The sequence below is a fragment of the Arvicanthis niloticus genome, chromosome 6, assembly GCF_011762505.2.
Source record: "Arvicanthis niloticus isolate mArvNil1 chromosome 6, mArvNil1.pat.X, whole genome shotgun sequence".
Taxonomy (NCBI): Eukaryota; Metazoa; Chordata; class Mammalia; order Rodentia; family Muridae; genus Arvicanthis; species Arvicanthis niloticus.
Window position 1 is genome coordinate 16,584,465 of NC_047663.1, and position 20,177 is coordinate 16,604,641.

Genomic DNA, 20,177 nt, shown 5'->3' on the forward strand with positions numbered 1-20,177 from the left:
AGCATGAAGGGGCCAGAATTCAGTAGTGAGAGTGCAGCAGAAGCCACAGGCCTTGAACCAGACCTGTAGCAGGATGGTTTCCTGTTGCTGCTACAAATTTACAATAAGCACGGTGATTGGGGAGGAGTTAATGTGGGAGGAGCGAAGAGAGAGAAGGAAAGGACAAGGCACTAGGAGAGAGGAAAGTTGTAGCAGTCATGGAGGACTATATGGATGATGCATCAAGAACAGTCCTGGGTAACAATTCATATTTAGGGTAGTTAATTGGGTTAACAATTCTAATTGTGTAGGCATCTTGTTAATTGAGCATTTCCAAATATATAAATACTGGATAAGCAGTATTTATATATAAGCATAAGAGTTTTCATTCTACTGGGTACTGTGGGCATGGCTGATATTCTGGGGTTCAGCCAAGTTTTGTGGAGGCAGCGTGGAAGATTGGCAGAGCAATCTTCCCATACCCATGCTGGCATCTCGTGGGTGCCAGGGCTGGTGTTTCTAGCTGGCCAGAGCCAAGGTCTCGCTGGTCTAGTTGTGGTGCACGTAGCCTATGGCCACTTTCAGCTGTGGTGTGCTTGGCTCCGGCTGCGGAACATGGTGGCCTGCACTCATCACTCGCTTAGTCAGCCCGCACCAGCAGCTTTTTAAAATATTACCCGCAACATAGACCAATGACTCACTGCAGCGAACATTTGCAAGCAAAGGAGTGTGGACAAAAGGTATACCGAGGGACACACTATGACACACTACAGCTTCCACAATGAGATGTTTTTTCCTTTTGTAGAGAAGGTTGCAAGGACAAAGGCCGAGTATGAGGGAATGGGGAGATGAGTGGCATTGAGGTGCATGATGTGAAATTCACAAAGAATCAATAAAAGTTAAATAAAAAAATAAACAAAAAAGAGCTTATATTAACATGTCACTTTATATATCTTTGACACACACACACTCCACCCAGCAGCATGTACTTTCAAAAGATACATTAAAATCTAAGATGCTATATAAACCTATTAGAATACCTACAATGGGATAAGACTAATAAAGGGAAATTAATAAAATAAGAAAAGCTTTACCCTGACTAATTTGCATAGACAGAGGAGTATTACTAATTAAACTCTGCTCTTGCAGCCCAGGACAAGAAAGACACGTGATTTCTAAGGAGAGACAAGAATTTGTATATACAATACTTCAGGGTAATACTCTCTAGGCTTGTATGATAGAAAACATTCATTCCCCCACCCTCCCTTTTTAAAAAATTTTTTTTAAATCTCAAGGGCTAATTAGGGTTGGTTAACAGCCAAACTTTCTGGAGTCTACAGAGAAATCTAGCAGTTGATAACTAAAAATAATTTTACTGAAAAAGGGAGGGCAACATGGCTCACTAGGTAAAAGGCATCTGTGTACAAGCTTGGTGGCCTAAGTTCGATCCCTGGAATCCACATAACGGTAGAAGTAGAAAACTGATTTCACAAATGTTCTCTGACTTTCACATGTGCACTATGACATCACATTCTGCCCCCAATCACACATATACACACACAGAAATATGAATAACTAAATATTTAAAGTTTAAAAATGTTAAGATTATTTATAGTCTGCATAACTTTTAATTTTTCTTCATTTCCCCGGCCTCCTTGCAACAAAGTCTTGCTGTGTAGCCCTTGCTGGCCTGGACCTTGCAATCTTTCTGCTTCATTCAGAAGAATGCTGGGATTTTTAGACATTTAGTGCTTGTTTATTTTTTTCCTATAAAAGTTTATTATCAATATCTGGACAAAAATATACAAAAAGTTGCCTATAGTACAAGTATTTTGTTTTCTATGCTGCTAAAATTTTTCTCCATTTACTTATATTTATTGTTTTACTTACAGTTCTCATTTCCATATATCTGTAGAAGCCTGAGTTCCTAAAGCACAGCCCTAAGACCCAATCCTATTGTACTAAGCCGCAGTATTCTTCATCTGGAGGATGATCTGCAGGATCTTTTCATCTGGTTTTAACAGACTCACCCCCAGCTCAGTTATGACAGACTTAAAGGAATGTTCACTCGTACTCAAAGGAATCAATCCTGAAGCAATTACTCTATCTTTTTTCTATCTTCTGACTTAATCATATTTTTAAAGAAATTCTCATTTTTTCCTTTTTCCTCTCACACACAAGAGAGAGAGAGAGAGAGAGAGAGAGAGAGAGAGAGAGAGAGAGAGAGAGAGAGAAAAAGAGAGACGGAGGAAGGATATAGAAATTTAAATCTTTTCTTAAAATAGGATGTACTGGAACACGACACAGGGACACATCATGTATTGCAAATGTCTTCTTGAATATTGCAAAATATGTAGCTTCCAGCTCTGCTTTCATTTTTGTAAATTCTTTCTTTGTCAGTTACTGTTTTCTAAGCTTCTGCATCAGAATCAGGTCTTGATGGTGCTGCAGCCTGCACAATCAGTGAAGGAATTGAAACCAAATTACCCAATAGAAAACTCACTTTGTTTAAAATTTGGCAATGACCTCTAAGTGTGAACCTGCAGAGACATAGCTCTTTGAAGATTCACATTTATTGTTCTAAGTCTGGAGTCTTGCAGGGGCTGTTGTCTAGGCCTTTGTGCATCATGGCTGCTCCAAGGTGATGCCTCTCCTATTGTCTGTATTTTTTTATTGGATATTTTATTTATTTACATTTTAGATGTTACCCCTTTCCTCATTTACCCCCACCAGAAACCCCCTATCCTATCCCCCCTTCTCCTGCTTCTACAATGGTGTGCCTCCACCCATCCACCCACTCTCACCTCCCCACATTCAAATTCCCCCACACTGGGACATCCAGCCTTCACGGGACCAAAGACTTCCTCTCCCACCTGTGCCCAACAAGGCTGTCCTCCACTACATATCCAGCTAGAGTCATTGGTCCCTCCATGTGTGTTCCCAGGCTGGTGGTTTAGACCCTGGGAGCTCTGGTTGGTTGGTATTATTACTCTTCCCATGGGGCCAAAAGCCCCTTCAGCTCCTTCAGTCTTCTCTCTAACTCCTCCATTGGGGACCCCGTGTTCAGTTCAATGGTTAGTTGTAAGCATCCGCCTCTGTTATTGTCTGTATTTTCTACTTCCTCTTTATTCTATGTAATGCTGGGTCTAGACTATGACACTTTCATTGTTTGGTTGTTAAGCAAAAAAGAAATACACAGAAACCCACTTACATTTAGGAATAAAGCCAAACATTCTTTAGTAAGTAGACACTATCTTCTCAGAATAAACATAGCTTTACATTTACATTTATACACATTTACATCTGATAAGAACAGAATGTATTTCAGACTATTTGTTAAAATATTCTTTTTTTTTAAAGTTTTATTTATTTTATGAGTACACTGTAGTTGTCTTCAGACACACCAGAAGAGGGCGCCAGATCACATTGCAGATGGTTGTGAGCCACCATGTGGTTGCCAGGAATTGAACTCAGAACCTTTGGAAGAGCACTCAGTGCTCTTAAGCACTGAGCCATCTCTCCAGCCCCCTGTTAAAATATTCTTAATAACCCAATTATTAAAGGAAATGCATTTCAAAAACCACAGCTCATCACACTTCCTTTCTTTTCTTGTCCTCCATCTCTTCTCCCAATGGGCCTCTTTCTGCTTCTTAGACAGTCTTCACTCTAACTTCATGGTTTGGGGATTTTGTTTTGCTTTGTTTTTTTGAGACAGGGTTTCTCTGTGTTAGCTCTGGCTGTCTCCTGGAACTCACCATGTTGAGCATGCTGTCCTTGAACTTACAGGTCTGACTGCCTCCTGAGTACTAGAATTAAAGACATGTACCACCATGTCCAGCAATTTCATGTATTCTTAAAACAAAAATCTAGATTAAATATGAGAAAATATTAGTCTTAGTGTATTTCATTTAATATGTCAATCTCTAATTCCCTATTTTACTGAAAATGACAGCATTTAATTTTTCTTTATAGCTGTGTAAAACTCTGGTGTATATAGGCACCATCTTTTCTTTACTCATCTGTTGACAGTCACTTTGACCCATAGCAATCACTTGGCTACTATGACTAGTATAGGATATGGAGAATCTCTACTGTATGCTGACTGAGACTTATTTAGTTGTATACCCACGAGAGAAACAGAGAAACATATAAGAGGTTTTTTTTGGAGGTGGATCTTTATGTATATTCATAGTGGTTGCACTACACTTACATAATTCTCAATCTATTTTCCTCATTTTTTTTCTAATTAGTTTCAAAGTTTCAGGCCTCATATTAAGGTCACTGATCTTTGATTTTATATGGTGTGAGAAAAAGGAATCTAGTTTTATTCTTATTTTTTGAGGTACATTCTCTTACTGAATATGGAATTCCCACTTCATCTAAATTGGCTTGCTAGCAAGTCCCTGGAATCTGCTTCCCACTTTGGTCAAAGCTGGATTATTTATGTGTACTGCCACGTCTGCCTTTAAACAAACTAGAGACCTGGTGCTAGAGACCTGGTACTTTACCCATCTTCTTAGCCATAACTTTTGTGTGTGAGGGATGGAGATAGGTCTCTTATTGGCCTGGAAATTACCAAGTTGGCTAGGCTGGCAAGCCAAGGAAACCCCAGGGATCCCATCATCTCTGCTTTCCCAGCACTGAGATTATATGCACATGACATCAAGCCTGCTTTTGTTTGTAAAATGTGAATTCTCTTGATCAAACACAGGTCATCCTTGTAAGCACTTTGCTGACTGAGCCATCTCTTCAGTCCTATTTGACTTACTGAATTTTATTTCCAACATTCTTATTTGTTGTTTTTTTTTCCACTCTCCCTTCAAAATCTTTTTGCTAATATTTCCACTTAGTGAGTCTGTTGTCCTAGTCTTTCTTCAGTTGACTTTATTTAATTCCTTTGTTTCTTTTAATCTTCTTTGCGGTTACTGATTATTTTTAAAATGAGACTTCTTACTTATTTGGCATTTTAACCATTGAAATATCCTTAGATTCCATTTTCAAAGGGTTACAAACTTCAGGAGTGAGGTTGCCTTGCCTTTTCAGATTTCTCTTGTTTCTGTTGCACTGATTTGCATGAATATTCTTTTGATCTTGTATGGGGTCTTCTTAGTGAGCATCTTTTGCTTGAGGACCCCAAACCACTCAGAGGGCAAAACAGACTGCTACAATGGCAGGACCATCCAAACAAATCAGAGATAGAAAACAAATTTAAAAAATGAATTAAAGACAACTACTATACCATGAATGACCATAAATAATGTAGCATAAATTATGAATTAAAAATGTAATAAAACAAAAATAATAATATAAAAGAGGAGGCAAGAAGAAAAAAGAAAGAAGCTTAAAGAGAGGATTAATACAAGAAATAAAAATGTGCTTACAAAAATAAAAGTTTAATAAAGATAAAAAAGATTTTAAAATATAAAGCAAAAATAGTATTTAAATATGTTAATAAGAAAAACAAAGGACAAAGACTTGGCAAGGCATCTTCCTGGGTGCTCCACTACTGGAATTCTCTGGGTCTGTGCTGGGCTACAGCTGCAGCCTGCTAGAGTTCCTCTCTGTTCCCACTGTCTGTAAACCACCCTATGGGTGCAGACTCAGTGACTACTGGACCTAGGCTAAGCTCCACATTTTCACAGTAATACACAGCACATGGGATTCTTTTCTTGTCACAAGAACACATTGGTTTACAGTTCCAGAATCATAAGCAACATTAATTAAAAACTTATTCTACTTTACTAAGGGCAGAAAGCAGGATATCCTGTTGATAAGAAAAACCAGATCAGAAGGGGCTTCCAGACCTCATCAAATGACTGATACACACTTGAACCAAGCAGATTCCAAGACAATTCACATTGTAGATCTTCAGCCATTCAATCTTAATCTCCGTTCTCTGTTTCACAATAATCTACTACACCAATAAAGAATTAACTTTTCTGGACAACCACTGTTGGTAGGGATGAAATATGGGAATTTACAGAAACCAGTGTATAGAATGTTTTATATCTTCTCAAGTAAGGCCTGAAAAAAATGTGATTAAATAGAAACAAATGTTTCTCATTTTGTTGACCGTTATCACTTCAGCATTTTAAAAATGGACAAGTTTACATACATATCTCAAAATATAACTCTGAAAATCTTATATTTGTATAATTATTTTTAAAAGGAATAAAATATACAAAATGATTATTATAAAAAGAAGCTTACCAATGATGCCACTGTCTCTGCTTTCTAGGGTGGAGGTGGGGCTGGTGACAGCCCCATAGCTACAGTCCTTGGCAGCTGCATTTGTACTGACTGGTGGGAGTGTAGAGCAGGGGCTGCTGGCTGGTGGAGAGGCAGTGCTGCTAGTCAAGGTGGAGCAGGGACTTATTCGCTGGGTGATTGCTGAAGTCTAAAAATAAAGTCAGTACAAAATAAGATAAACTGATCACTGTTAAAATGTATTTTAAGGCCAAATAGTAATTTGATTAAAAAAAAAAATCAACAAATAATCACTATGTGGCCTTTACAACTGTTACACTGGCTTGTTTCTGCTTTCCAGGATCCAAGGCCCCATATTCCATACTGAAGTTAAAACTTAACAAGAACAGAGACCTGTGGCAAGATTTTCTGCTTAAGAAATTGCCAGTGACTTTACATTTCCCATCACTAACAGAATTTTGTTTTAAGCACAAAGTGCTATTTCCAATTAATGAAAATCTTCAGAAGATTTGGAACTTTGTCTTGTTAAAAACCTTTGGCTAGAAAAAGAATACCTTTGCAGTTGAGAAGAAATAAAAATGTTCTTAATGAAAAGAACAGCCTTTTTGATACACAGGCCATGAATGCAGATCAAAATACCTTATTCTATAGGTTCTTCTAAATACAGAGTAAACAATGTTTATTTAGCACAAAAAGAATATCTTATAATAAATGATTATATGTAAAGATAAACTTATATCTTGAATAATTCTTATGTCTGAGAGGGCCACCTTTCTAGACTTCTTGTTAGATAGGGATTGAATCCACCCATAAAGGAAGATGACCCTGAACTACTGTCCTCTTGCCTCTGCCTTGGCCTCCCTGGTTCTTCTATTACATGAGTGCACTGTTATGCCCAGCTTTCCCTGGTAAAGTTTTTAAATATAAAAAAAAAAATAAAAATTACCAAAAAGGGTTGGTGATAATATATTCTGGTTTGTCTAACTAATGAAAGATCTAATTTTTTCTTCGGCTCTTTCTGGCCAAATTAATTACTGATATAGTAAATAAAGGTACTTTTTTGGTCAATTACTAAAGTAATTTTATCAAACAGAAGATTACTTGAAGAAGCACTAATGATAAATTTAACATGTTTAAATACTAAATCTTTAAAAATGTATTTACAATCCAGGCATTGCCCCTCCTCCTGGTCCCCCTTCACAGTTATTCATCCCATTCTTCCTCCCCTCCCCAACCCCATCTCTGAGAGAATGACTTTCAATTTCTTTACTTATAGTCTCCATCAATAGTCTCTCTGCTTAAACGAAAATTCTACATTTAATAACTTGAGAATGTGTTGATTATTAGCTAAGAATATTAACAATATTCAACTAATTTGATAAGGATTTCTGGATTAAATCCCTTATGTTTAATTATCTATGCTCAATATGTGCTGGATTTTAATTTCTGTACTATATGTGGTTGTAAAAGATACATCTGACTTAAAAGTAACATTCTGATTACATTGTAACTGAATAAATCCCTTTAATCATGTTAGTAATACAAAGAACTGATTTTTCCTTACAATGAAGTAAGCCCTCAAAATTTATGAGATAAAATTCTTCTACTATATAGTATTTCTCCAGAGAAAAGAGGAGTTTTAATTTTTTTGTAACTTTTGACTTTTATAAAATACTAGTGATGACTAGAGCAACGGCTTTTAAGTGGGCATGCATCAGAGTCACTTAGAGGATGCATGAAAAACAGACAAGCTCCAAGAAAACCAACAAATATTGAGCCCTATCCCACCTCAACTTAAATTTTCAACATACTTTTTTTTTTTTTTTTTTTTTAAAGAGCCAGGTATTTATTTCCCTTACATGTAGGATGGTTCACAAACACAACACTAAGGGCTATGGCACAGTGGAAGAAAGCAACATCCCCGGCCTCTTACGGTAAGAGGATCTTGGCCTTGGTGCAAACTGAGAAGGGAAAGGAAGGAGATTTCACTCTTCTGCCCTTGCTACCTTCCATCTTTCAGCCATAACATAATATATGTGAATGTTAACCCCAAACAAATGATTATTACAATATTTTCTGCAAAATAAAGCAAGTGTCATAGAAAACATGCTTTTTCAAAGTCTTGAATGTAAAAACAAAACTCATAAGATGTTTAGAAACTCAAAAACTGTTCAGGGCTTAGGAATTAAAAGACAGCCCTTATATTTATATATGGAGGGTAGTGAACAAGACACAGATAGTGTTTTCCATGCTGCAGGCCAAAATGGATATCTAATTAACTTACTCCAATTCTACAAGCTTTTAGCAGTTTTCCAAGTCCTTAACATTCTCCATTGGGAGCTAAATGAAGCTTACAATCTGCATCTTTTAAAAGGTTCCACATTGACACAGTAAGTAGCTGACAAGATGGCACAGTGGATAAAAGCCCTTGCTATGCAAGCCTGACACCCTTAGTCTGATCCCTGGACCCCACATGAGAAAGTTGTCCTCTGACTTTCCTATACATTCACCACTGCACACAGCTCCTTCACACATGTGCTTTTACATATATGTATAGCATATACACGCATACATTTGCACACTCATAATAGTTAAAAAATGTAGGCAAACTGAAGATGGAACTCCTAAGATTCATCCTAGTACCTTAGGAGCTGTTGAGATTAAAAACAAAAGTTATTAGTTAGATATCCTTTCAGTAATTGTCCTTTTACAGAAAAAGGGTCTACACTAACTTGCCTGTTAAATTCTGTCACCATAGTATTAGTCTAGGACATCTTCACTACAGGGTCTTCCTGAATATAATCGTCCATCTTTATCTATATGCATTTAGTGCAGATGAAAGTTATCAAATGTCATGTCCTCTTAGTTCTTAACAATCTTCCTAGACTACAAATTCCAGTGGTCAATAGAGTCACTTTTTGTGTGGTTCCCAGACAGTTAAAATGTTATATTCCAAGAAGCTATGATTGTCACCATTATTTTTTATATTTTTATGTATATTTATGATTTTTCATTTATTTCTTACATGTAGCTAAAACACCCATATGCACTTAATAAGAAAAGAAAGAAATGTGAAAATAGTGAGTTGGTCAGCAAGTAAAGGCTCTTGCTTGTCAAGCCTGATAACCAGAGTTTGTTCCTGGAACCCACACAGGAAAAGGTAAAACTGACTCCCACAAGCTGTCCTCTGACCTCCACACACATGCCACGGTATACTGCCATACATCCACAAATAAATAAATTTAATAATAATAAATAATATAAAAATGAAATTATCAAAATATGAAGACAATGAAATAATTTTCCTAAACCACAGTCTTGCATATTTTACATACTAATTATCCTGCATGTCTATTTTTTATTTCTATGGCACTTTCAGCTGACAAAGTATTATCATCAGAATAATCCTGTCATCTTGTCATCCTTCTTTTCTTTCTTTCTTGGTGGGAGAGATAAAAAATTAACCTAGGGCCCTTTATTTGCTGAGCAAGAACTCTACCACAAGCTATTCCCCAGCTTTATGCTTTACAGTTTTATAAGTTTTATACAGTCTTACAAGTATATTTAAAAGTAAGGCACAGTCTACATACTTGTGATTTGATTTAAAGTCACAGTGACATAAGAATCTCAAAAGCAAGATGAGTAATTTTATCATCTTTGAAGAGATGTAACTTTGTAGAGAAAAAAGTTCTTGAGTATAAGAAGGGGGAGGGGTATCATGACAGTGGTCATTATTAGGACAGTCACTTGCTAACTGGACATAAATTTCAAAAAATGAAAAGTATTTGGAAGTTAGCTCAGTGGTAAAGCACTTGCCTAGCAAGCACAATGTTTTATAACATTCCTAGGTTTGGTTCCCAGCACAGGGGTAGTAGGTCAAGCCATCTCCCTAGGCCAGAGTACAATATTTCGCTATAAGGCACTAAGCTATTTAGGTTTCTTTCTATTACTGATAAAGTTCATGACTAAAAGCAACTTGGGAAAGAAAGTGTTTATTTCAGCCTAACTTAATTAGTTTTCATTGTAACAATTTAAAATTTTTTCTAATTTCCTGGATTCAAAGGCTGTTGAGAAGCATACTATTTAATAATTTAGCATTGGGTATGTTTAACTTTTAGCTGACATTTTCTAAGTTATTTTAAAATCAATTCTACTGTAGTAAAAATAATTGGTAATTTTTGAAACTGCTTAAGATCTGCTCTAGGCTCAGCAGTTCATTAATCTGGCAATAATCCACACATACTTGGAATAGTATATACTCTTAATTTTTCAGTGCAGTGTTAATCCCTCAGTTCTGTCATCTGGGTAGCTTGTTATTTAATCATTTATTTTTTTTGTTTTTTACACATATAAAACACAAACAAAAAAGAGTGACTATGAAAAATTAATTATGTTCTAGGCCTCAAAATGACTTCTAACAATTGATTTTATTCCTTTCAGAATGAGTATATACCCACACACCATACCATCTTTTTTTCCTGCTATAAAATGCTGATTCCCATTGTATCAGCAAGTTGATACTGTATAGCTTACCTGATTTTCATCCTGTACCTCCATGCTATATTGGTCACCTGGTTGCACTTCTGTTACTTTCTCTCCAAGGAGGAAACCCAGACGAGTCATGAGTGTGTTAGCTGCCTCATCTACAGATGGAGGTGGTCCAAGTTCTTGTTCAACATCACCTGGAGCAAGAAGATAGCAAACATGAATCTTAAAAACAAAAAGATTTAGTTCTATTACTGTTCCTTATATTCAGATTGTTTTTTCTTTAGTTTTCATATTCTAAACTCAAAATTATAATATTCCAGTCTATCAGCTGATTTTTAAAATTTCTTGTGGGTGCATGTATGCTTGTGTGTGTAGAAGCCAGAGTTAAAACCGTGTTTTTCCTCAGAAGCCTTCTACCTTGTTTTTGAGATGGGGTTTCTCACTAGTACTTGGAACTGTTGACTAGGCAGGGTTGGGCAGTTAGATCTACCTGTCTCCACCTCCCTGGTACTGGGATTACAATCAATCATGTACTAACACGCCAGGTTTTTATGTGGGTATGAGATTGAACTTGGGTTCTCCTGAGTACAGGGCAAGAATTTTAATAACTGTGTCATCTCCCCAGCCCTTGATTTTTCCCATTTTTAAAGATTTTAATTTTCATACACAATCTCCTGAGATTATTTTCCATTTACAGGAAATACTTGAATTTAAATGTTTCTGTAACATGCTCAACAAAAAAAGGTTCCTGTTCTCTGGCCAGTAGCTTTCATGCACAGCCTCATTCTTGGGATCTACAGTTTAGCCACAACAGATACTTTATTGTAGTTTCTTATACTGTTTTGCCTTTTAAACAGTTTGTAAGTCCTTTTATATTCTGAAGTAATTTCAACCTTTGATGAAGTTTCAAAATAGTAACCCCTTTTCTTCCTAACCATATGAAACTTACAGGTCTCGTCTCTCCTCCAAGGCTGTTCATTTCCTATAAACCCTTTCTCTAGATAACTCACAGGTCAGCACAGAAATCAGGATCCTAACCCTTCACATGACTATGACCTTAACCCCAGGCTGAACCCACGCTTGAGTTCTGGCTTGGTGGCATGCTCTAGGGCAGAAGGAGCCATCTAAGGGTTACATAACTCACTTAATTATCAGTTCATTTTAAAAATCTGAAACAGTTCTTTAATGTTAGTAGTCGTGATCTTGCTCTTATAAGGTGTACAGTCTAGTTTTAGTACAATGTTTCTCAATTTACCTCTGATTCCATCCAGGTTATACATTTTGGGGCAAGAATATAAAAAAAAGTATTGCTAAGTCACTTGGATCATTTGGTTATGCCAGTGTCTAACCAGGTTTTTCTACTTTAAAACTATAATCTCCCCCTTTGCATTTAGTAAGTATTCTGATGGAAAAACTGAATTTATATAAAATGTTCCATTTCTTATTATATTTTTGTGGTAAAAAAATATGAAATTTCCTTTAGACTCTATTTAGGTGCTTTATATTTCATTGTCCTTACGTACATACACAATGTTGTGTTGCCACAGTCACTATTCACTTTTAGAACTTTTCATCGTCCCCATGAAATACAGTTCCACTAAACAGTGATGTTCTCTATCCTCCCCCTTTCCCAGCCCCAATGACTGCCATTCTACCTACTTCCTTGGTGTAGTTGCCAATCCTAGGCACCTGCTTAAACAAAATCATACAGCAGTTTGTTCTTTGGGGTCTGGCTTATACAATTAGCATAATTAGTTCAAGGTTCTTCATGTGGTAACATGTATCTGAATGTCATCCCTTTTTAATGGAATAGTATTCATTCATTCATCTGTTGTTGGCGTCTGGACAGCTGTTCCCAGCTTTTTGCTACAGTAAATAATTCCTATGAACAGTGGTGTATAAATAAATGTCTAACTCTTATTCAATGAATACTTGCTATTTTGAGTATTAATATTTCCTGGTTAAATTAATTACTGTCATTTTTTTCAAATAGTGACTTTTCTCCACCCATCTGTCCATTTCATTGATTCCTATCTTACACAATGAGTTATAATTGGTTATTGTCAGTATTTATCTAGTTCAAATTGTTTTAGATTTTGCTAGGGTAAACAATGGCTCTCACAGCCTTTTAACATACTCTTGCCATGTTTTGAGCAGTTCTATGGCACACGACTTTTCAGATTCATTTGGCATTCTCCCAGTCCCAGCTATGGAGTTAGATAATCTTTTTAGAAGCCTTTGTTTTTCTTAGAGATAAAAGGCATTTACATCAAGAGCAATATACCAGGTATGCCAATTGCTACTGGGATATCACTCCCTCCAGGACCTGCTCAGTGAACAGTTAGCAGTATCTGCAAAGCAGTATTTGTATATACATAATCAACACACACTTCTCAGTGAGTTCTTGAAGTCCTAGGGTTTGCCCAAAAGAAAAATTCTCTTCCTAGCATATTAAGAAAGTAGGCCTCTATTCTTAGTCTGTTCTTACATGTAACACATTTCTCTGCTACTGTGGTGACCCTGTTCACAAATGTTCTTCTATTGGTTGTCTTCCTACTCCAAGCTAAGGAGCCTCACTACCACTTCCTCCTCCACCCAAAATTGAGATAGAATTCATATACTATAAATTTTACCTCACTGAATATATACTTCAGTGGCTTTCAGTTTATTCATAAAGTTATGCAACCATCACCACAACCTAATTTTAGAATATCTTTACCACTTCAAAAGGAAAACCTGGCGCATTTTCCCTCTGAAATTTAGTTCTTTAAATTTCCTGATCTCTGGCATTCCTTTTACCCTCTTGCTTAAAGAATGTCACATTCTTTCCATATGATTAGCTTTCTGGAATTTCAATGGCTGCCAACTATAAAAACTGATCTTTTCCAAACTCTTCTACCAAGAGATGTTGAATAGAATTAGTGTTTCCTCCCTAAGACTACTCACTCTTAAGATTTTTTTTTTTTTTAATCATTAAAAATGAGCCAGGGAGCTCATAGTGATCCACTGTAAATGAGATATAGAAAATCTTTTAATGAGATGTTTACATCAATCTGTTTTTTCAAGTTTTAAGTCCAGGTACACTTAATCTCCCTTTGTAAGAAGTCATACTCAGACAGATCCTATAAAGTATTTTAGAATGCATTTTATATCTTTTTAACACAGAAATCATTAGCTATAGTGTCACACAGTTTGTAACCAAGACACGAAAGCTTTTTACAATTTATGATACTCAACATTACACATTTAAACAGTTCAAATGCTAATAAAACAAAGACTTTGATTTTTACCATTCAGTTTCCCATTTACCTTGACATCCCTCCTAAGGTCACAGGCTAAATCATCAGACCAGGGATGCACGGATATTTTTGTATACTAGTATTAAACGCAAAGTTCCATCCATGGAAAACTACGTAGAACACTCACTGAATTTATGCCAGATACTCTATTTTCCTTTCATTGATCACCATAAATAAACCTCTTTGGAACAGAAAAAATAGGTAGAATTATTCTTATACTATAAATATGTGTTTATGTAGTATTATATTTGCCAAATGACTAAAAGCTTGTTGTTTACTGAATAAATAAAACTATAAAACTGCTCTCCTTCAGCTCACAAACAATCCCTTTTCTCTGCTACACATTAAACTAACTCCCATTCTTATATCATGAATTCTAGGTCTCTAGATATTTAAGAGCCCCATTTCATTTTCTCCTACAAAGCTGTAATTAGCAAATACCAAACATTTTCTATAGATACATTTTAATGCTAGGTTTAACCAGAATTTACAAAACATGTAAGAAATGTGGATCACTATATGATGTTTATTTGCCACACTTACTATACTATATACAAATTGGTATTCAAAATACTTTACAAATCTTAACTTATTTAATCATTAAAAATTACTTTTAGGCAGTATTTTACAACACAACCCAAATTAGACTTGACTTCATATCTTCCTCCTGCCTTAGCCCCCTGGATTAGTTGAGGTGATTTCATGAAGAATGACACTCTTTCTTGATTTCCTCTCCTACTTCTAGTTCTTATCAAACAAATAATGCTATAATCTCAGAGGCTCAATAAAATAGAGCAGATTGTTTCCCTCATTATGGGTATAGGAAGTTCTGTTTTGTTGTGTTTTGAGACAGGTCTTATATAGCCCAGGTTGACCGTAAAGCCATGATTTTCCTGCCTTAGCCTCTTGAGTGCTGAACTACTGCTGTGTATGCCCACATTCAGCTTACCTTGCTTTATCTTGATAACTTTATGAAGTAGGTATTTTTATTATCATTTCATTTACAGAAGACGATACTGAGGCATATAGAGTATAATTAAGTCACAGTCACACTAGCAATGCACAGTGAAACTAGGATTAGAACTCAGACTGCCTGACCCCAAAATCCAAGCTTCCAATTACCATGATTTAGTGCCTCACTGGAAGGGAAATGATATAACTAGTGAATGTTGAAATATGAAATGCTGAGAGTGTACTTGATAAAAGGGCATTTGCCAACCATGACCAAGGCCTTGTGTTTGTGTGTGACAGCACTGTAAGACAAGTAACTTAGTAGCAGGTATATTAGTTATAGTATTTTAATTTCAGCAACTATAATAATATATGGTGTAACTGCTAAGGCAAGCAATGAAAGTGTCTTTTAAAAATTTTTTTATTGGATATTTTATTTACATTTCAGATGTTATCCCCTTACCCCATTTCCCTCCCCCCGAAACTCCCTATCTCATCACCCTCCTCCTGCTTCTATGAGGATGTTCCCCCCCACTATCCCCCCAATCCCACCTCCCCACCCTCGAATTCCCCCACACTTGGCTTCCAGACTTCATGGGACCAAGGATCTCCTTTCCCACCTATGTCCAACAAGGCCATCCTCCCCTACATATACAGCTAGAGTCATGGGTCCCTCTCTATGTGCTCCCATGCTGGTGGTTTAGACTCTGGGAGCTCTGGTTGGTTGGTATTGTTGCTTTCCTCATGGGGCCACAAACCCTTTCAGCTCCTTCAGTCTTCTCTCTAACTCTTCCATTGGGAACCCCCTGATCAGTTCAATAGTTAGCTGTGAGCATCTGCCTTTGAATATGTCAGATTCGGGCAGACCTCTCAGGAGACAGCTATATCAGGCTCCTGTCAGCATGCACTTCCTGACATCCACATCAGTGTCTACCTTTGGTGACTGCACATGGGATAGATACCCAGGTGGAATGGTCTCCAGACGGCCTCTCCTTCAGTTTCAGTCCTACACTTTGTCTCCATATTTGCTCCCTTGAGTATTTTGTTACTCCTAAGAAGGACCAATACACCCACACTTAGTCTTCCTTCTTCATGAGCTTCATGTAGTCTGTGAGTTGAATCTTGGCTATTTCAAGCTTCTGGTCTAATATCCAATTATCAGTGAGTAAATACCATGTGTGTTCTTTTGTGATTGGGTTACCTCATTCAGGATTATATTTTCTAGTTCCATCCATTTACCTAAGAATTTCTCAAATTCACTGTTTTTAATAGCTGAGTAATACTAAATTGTGTAAATGTACCACATGTTTTGTATCCATTTCTCTGTTGAAAGACATCTGGGTTCTTTTCAGCTTCTGGCTATTATAAATAAGGCTGCCATGAACAAATAAGGCTGCTATGAACATAGTGGAGCATATGTCCTTGTTATGTGTTGGAGCATCTTCTGGGTATAAATGCTGGGAGTGGTATAGCTGGGTCCTCAGGTAATGCTATGTCTAATTTTCTGAGGAACCCCCAGACTGATTTCCAGAGTGGTTGTACTAGCTTGCAATCCCACCAACAATGGAGGAGTGTTCCTCTTTCTCCATATCCTTGCCAGCAACTGCTATCACCTGAGTTTTTGATCTTAGTCATTTTGACTGGTGTGAGGTAGAATCTCAGGGTTGTTTTGATTTGCATTTCCTTGATGACTAAAGATGCTGAACATTTCTTTAGGTGCTTCTTTGCCATTCGAGTTTCCTCAGTTGAGAATCCTTTGTTTAGCTCTGTATCCCATTTTTGAAATAGGGTTATTTGGTTGTCTGGAGTCTAATTTCTTGAGTTCTTTGTATATATTGGATATTAGCCCTCTATTGGATGTGGGATTGGTAAAAGATCTTTTCCCAATGTGTTGGTTGCCGTTTTGTCCTATTGACTGTGTCCTTTGCCTTACAGAAACTTTGCAATTTTATGAGGTCCCATTTTTCAATTCTTGATCTTAGAGCATAAGCCATTGGTGTTCCGTTCAGGAACTTTCCCCTTGTGCCCAAGTATTCAAGGTTCTTCCCCACCTTCTCAACATGTAGAAGAATGCAAATCGACCCATTCTTATCTCCTTGTACAAAGCTCAAGTCCAAATGGATGAAAGACCTTCACATAAAACCAGATACACTGAAACTAATGAAATTGTCTTAAGAGACTGATATCCACAATCCTTTTTACATTCATACTTTTGGTACTTTCAAGGACTAATGTGGAAAGAAGATAAAGACTTTACCCATGAATGTTTATACCAGTATTACTTATGATAGTAATCAAGTTTAAACAACCAAAATAGCCATCAACTAGTTAGTGGGTAAATAAAATATGGTGTTCCCATAATGGGATACTATTTAGCCACAAAAAGGAACAAGTAAAGCAACAAATAAAGTACCCCAAGTTAATCAAACTTGAAAATACTGTGCTAAGTTGGTCAGATATAAGAAGCCAGTGATTTTGTGTTATATAAAATGTCTGAAGTGAGACAAATGTATAGCTATAAAGAACAAATCAGTTGTACCACTGGGCTATGATGAGGAAAGATTATTAATAGGTATAGAATCGCAGAGGGCTAAAACCTGATAATGTTGATTAGTGGCATAACCCTGTAAATATACTTTAAAAAAAAGCAGAGTTGTATATTTTACAAGGGCAAATTATATGATGAATAAATTACATCTTGATAAGCTATCATTGATAAATATGTACAAATAAGACACACATATCTATCACCAATCTTCCTCCTCCAACGGTGCTATCTTAGCCATAGTGAGTCACTGAAATTCAGAAAATAACACTGGCAGAACACACTTAACTAGACAATCACTTACTTGCCAGGTTTGTGTGCACACATTTGTTACTGTTAGATTTTTTAAAAATGCTTTTTGTATAATTGTGATTTTTTTCTTGTATAGATTTGCATATTGACATCACACCAAGATAAAGTCCTATCTCTTACCACAAAGAAACTCCCTTTGCCATCTCAATTGTCACTAATCCCCCTTCTCTAGATAGGAAACCACTGTGTTTGAGCTGTATATACGTGTGCTATTTTAAAACTATTACAACGATGGAATTATACAGCATTAAAACTTGATACTGTATGTGGTGTGTATGTATACATACAGTTGCACAAATATATGTGTATACACAGCATGTGTGAGTGTGTGTGGAGGCCAGAGATCAACCTTGGGTGGAATTCTTCAGAAGCCACTCATCTTGTTGAGACCAGGTCTCTCACTGGGATCTGTGGCTCCCTGATTATCGTAGGCTGGCGGGTCAGGGAGCTTCAGGAATCTGCCTGTCTCCGCCTTTCCAATGCTGAAATGACAAAAGTGTTCCCTCATGCTAGCAACTGAACTTGGGTGCTCATGCTTGCCTGTAAGCACTTTCCTGACATCTCTCCAGCCCCTCAAGTGATCTGCTTTTTATAAATCAGTTACATAAGTTATAGCTACCCAGTAGTGCGTTAATTTACATTTCTGAGTAATAATGAATTATTTACATGTACCACATTTCTTTTCACATTCACACTCTGAAAGACAACTGAGCTGTCTCCAGATTTTGGATATGAACGCTTATATACAGGATATGTATAAATAAACTTTTATTTCTTTATGGTAAGAATTCTATTGTAACTTTAAAAACATCCAATGATGAACTTGGACTATGATTAAACAAGATGGCTGGTAGATTGCTAGAAATACATGTGAGATGGTTATAAACAAAATAAATCATGTGACATTCATACCTCATGCTAATTATTTGTTTGTTTTTCCAGACAGGGTTTCGCTGTGTAACAGCTCTGCCTGTCCTTGAACTCACAGAAATCCACATGCTTCTGCCTCCTGAGTGCTGGGATTAAAGGTGCAAACTACCACACCCAGCTTCCTTGTATTCATTAAAGTGATTTTAATTGACAGCTCTGGGGCTTTGCTTCTAGAACACTGGGCAAAGAAGGCACCACCATAAAGACTAACATGTCCCTTTACAGACTTTGAGATATTTATTGCTTTTCCATCTCACTATGTCAAATGATTAGTGGGTACATCTTTTAGTTAGCACAATTGGGTGACTATAATATTTTAAAGAAAGCATAGAGTTTTGGCCATAACATTAAGCATTCATGGTTCCAAATCCCTACAAACCACTTTAGAGATAACCCAAGGGCTAAAGGAATCTAAATTTTATATGGAAATGGAAAGATCTAGGGATAGTGAAGAACATATGAGAAAAGAATTACAGCTTATGAAGACAATATGGAGCTAAAATAATTAAGATACAGCAAGACTGACACAAGCACATATTTTAAAAGACCAAAAGAACAGTTAATAAGCCTACAGTTTGAGCTATACATACATGGTTATCTTATTCAGGACAAAAGTACCATTACAGTGTTTTAAACAAAATGATGATACCTTCTATAACTGAAGACAGATTAATTTTAATACCCATATAGAAAAATTCTGTTTCTACACAAAAATAATTCTAGATGTATTATAGATGCTCTGATGGATATTCTTTCTTTCTTTCTTTCTTTCTTTCTTCCTTTCTTTCTTTCTTTCTTTCTTTCTTTCTTTCTTTCTTTCTTTTTTTTTTAGGTGGTGCTGTTTTTGAGACAGGATTTCTCTGTGTAGCTCCAGGTGTCCTGGAACCTTCTTTGTAGACCAGGCTGACCTGGAACTCACAAAGATCTTTCTGCCTATGTCTCCTGAGTGCTGAGATTAAAGGCATGGGCCAACACCATCCAGCTTCTTATGGATATTCTTCCTTGTCAATGGACTATACAGAAAAACACTGAATTAGTAAAGTACATGGTAGGAGTGTCATCTGTGAGGGCATTTCAGGAGTCAGAGTATGCAGACTGTGACCCAGTGAATCCTATGAGGGCATTCCTAAAGGTGATGAAAGGTGGCATGTGGGTTAGATGGAGAAAGTAGATCAGTGGGGCCTGTGTCTTTCCATGCCTCCTTCCTAAATTTTTCCTAGTTTTTTTTTTTTTTTTTTGGCTGCCATGATGTGAACCGTTCAACTATAAACCACTCTGCATTGATAGAATGACATCTCCAAAATTATGAGCAAAAGCAAATTCTTCCAATCTTAAGTTTTTCTATCTGTGGTAGCAGACCTCACTGAAATCTGTACAATGGTTGTCCCAGACTCTTCTTCCCTAGACAATTATCTTTAGCTTCCAGAGTTAATAAAACCTATTTTTAGGGGAGATGTTACAAGTAT

At 36.6% G+C, this 20,177-nt stretch overlaps 1 protein-coding gene across 11 annotated transcripts in view; it reads right to left on the minus strand.

Moving 5' to 3' along the window:
* The window catches only part of Tanc2 (tetratricopeptide repeat, ankyrin repeat and coiled-coil containing 2), a 296,480-nt gene that overhangs the window by 124,913 nt on the left and 151,390 nt on the right, over positions 1-20,177 (minus strand). For all 11 annotated transcript variants that reach the window (XM_076935618.1, XM_076935617.1, XM_076935616.1 and 8 more), the window contains 2 exons: positions 10,720-10,868; positions 6,190-6,376 (listed from right to left, as the gene is read on the minus strand). In XM_076935618.1, the coding sequence (XP_076791733.1) occupies positions 6,190-6,376; positions 10,720-10,868 (336 nt within the window). The remainder of the gene's footprint in view (positions 1-6,189; positions 6,377-10,719; positions 10,869-20,177) is intronic.